The 431-nt window shown below is 70.1% G+C and overlaps 1 protein-coding gene across 5 annotated transcripts in view; it reads left to right on the top strand.

Annotated features, from left to right (window-relative positions):
• Positions 1-117: 117 nt before the first annotated feature.
• The window catches only part of APLP2 (amyloid beta (A4) precursor-like protein 2), a 73,983-nt gene continuing 73,669 nt past the window's right edge, over positions 118-431 (top strand). For 4 of the 5 annotated variants that reach the window (XM_011934685.1, XM_011934687.1, XM_011934688.1 and 1 more), the window contains exon 1: positions 118-379. In XM_011934685.1, the coding sequence (XP_011790075.1) occupies positions 275-379 (105 nt within the window). In that variant the 5' untranslated portion in view covers positions 118-274. The remainder of the gene's footprint in view (positions 380-431) is intronic. The other variant, XM_011934684.1, reaches the window with a different exon arrangement.

Here is a 431-nt window from a genome sequence, read left to right on the forward strand (position 1 = left end):
CGGGGGCGCGCGGTTGGACCGGGCGGGAGGAGCAGGCTCTTCCATCCCCTGATTGGGTCTGGACCGCACGGTGGGGCGGGGTCTTGAGAGGTTCTGCAGGCTGGCATTGGGAGCCGCAGAAGGAGGGCGTGGTAATGTGAAGTCAGTTCCGGTCGGTGTAAAACCCCCGGGGCGGCGGCGAACTGGCTTCAGATGCTTCTGGGTCGCAGTGTGCTGGGCGCGGAGTCAGCGTGTGTGAGCTTGAGAGCCGCGCACTAGAGCGACCCGGCGAGGGATGGCGGCCACCGGGACAGCGGCCGCCGCAGCCACGGGCAGGCTCCTGCTTCTGTTGCTGGTGGGGCTCACGGCGCCCGCCTCGGCGCTGGCCGGATACATCGAGGTGGGGACCGGGCGAACGCCGGAGCGTCGTCTCCTTCGCCCGCCGGAGGAGC

This window comes from Colobus angolensis, unplaced genomic scaffold, assembly GCF_000951035.1.
Source record: "Colobus angolensis palliatus isolate OR3802 unplaced genomic scaffold, Cang.pa_1.0 Scaffold137, whole genome shotgun sequence".
Lineage (NCBI taxonomy): Eukaryota > Metazoa > Chordata > Mammalia > Primates > Cercopithecidae > Colobus > Colobus angolensis.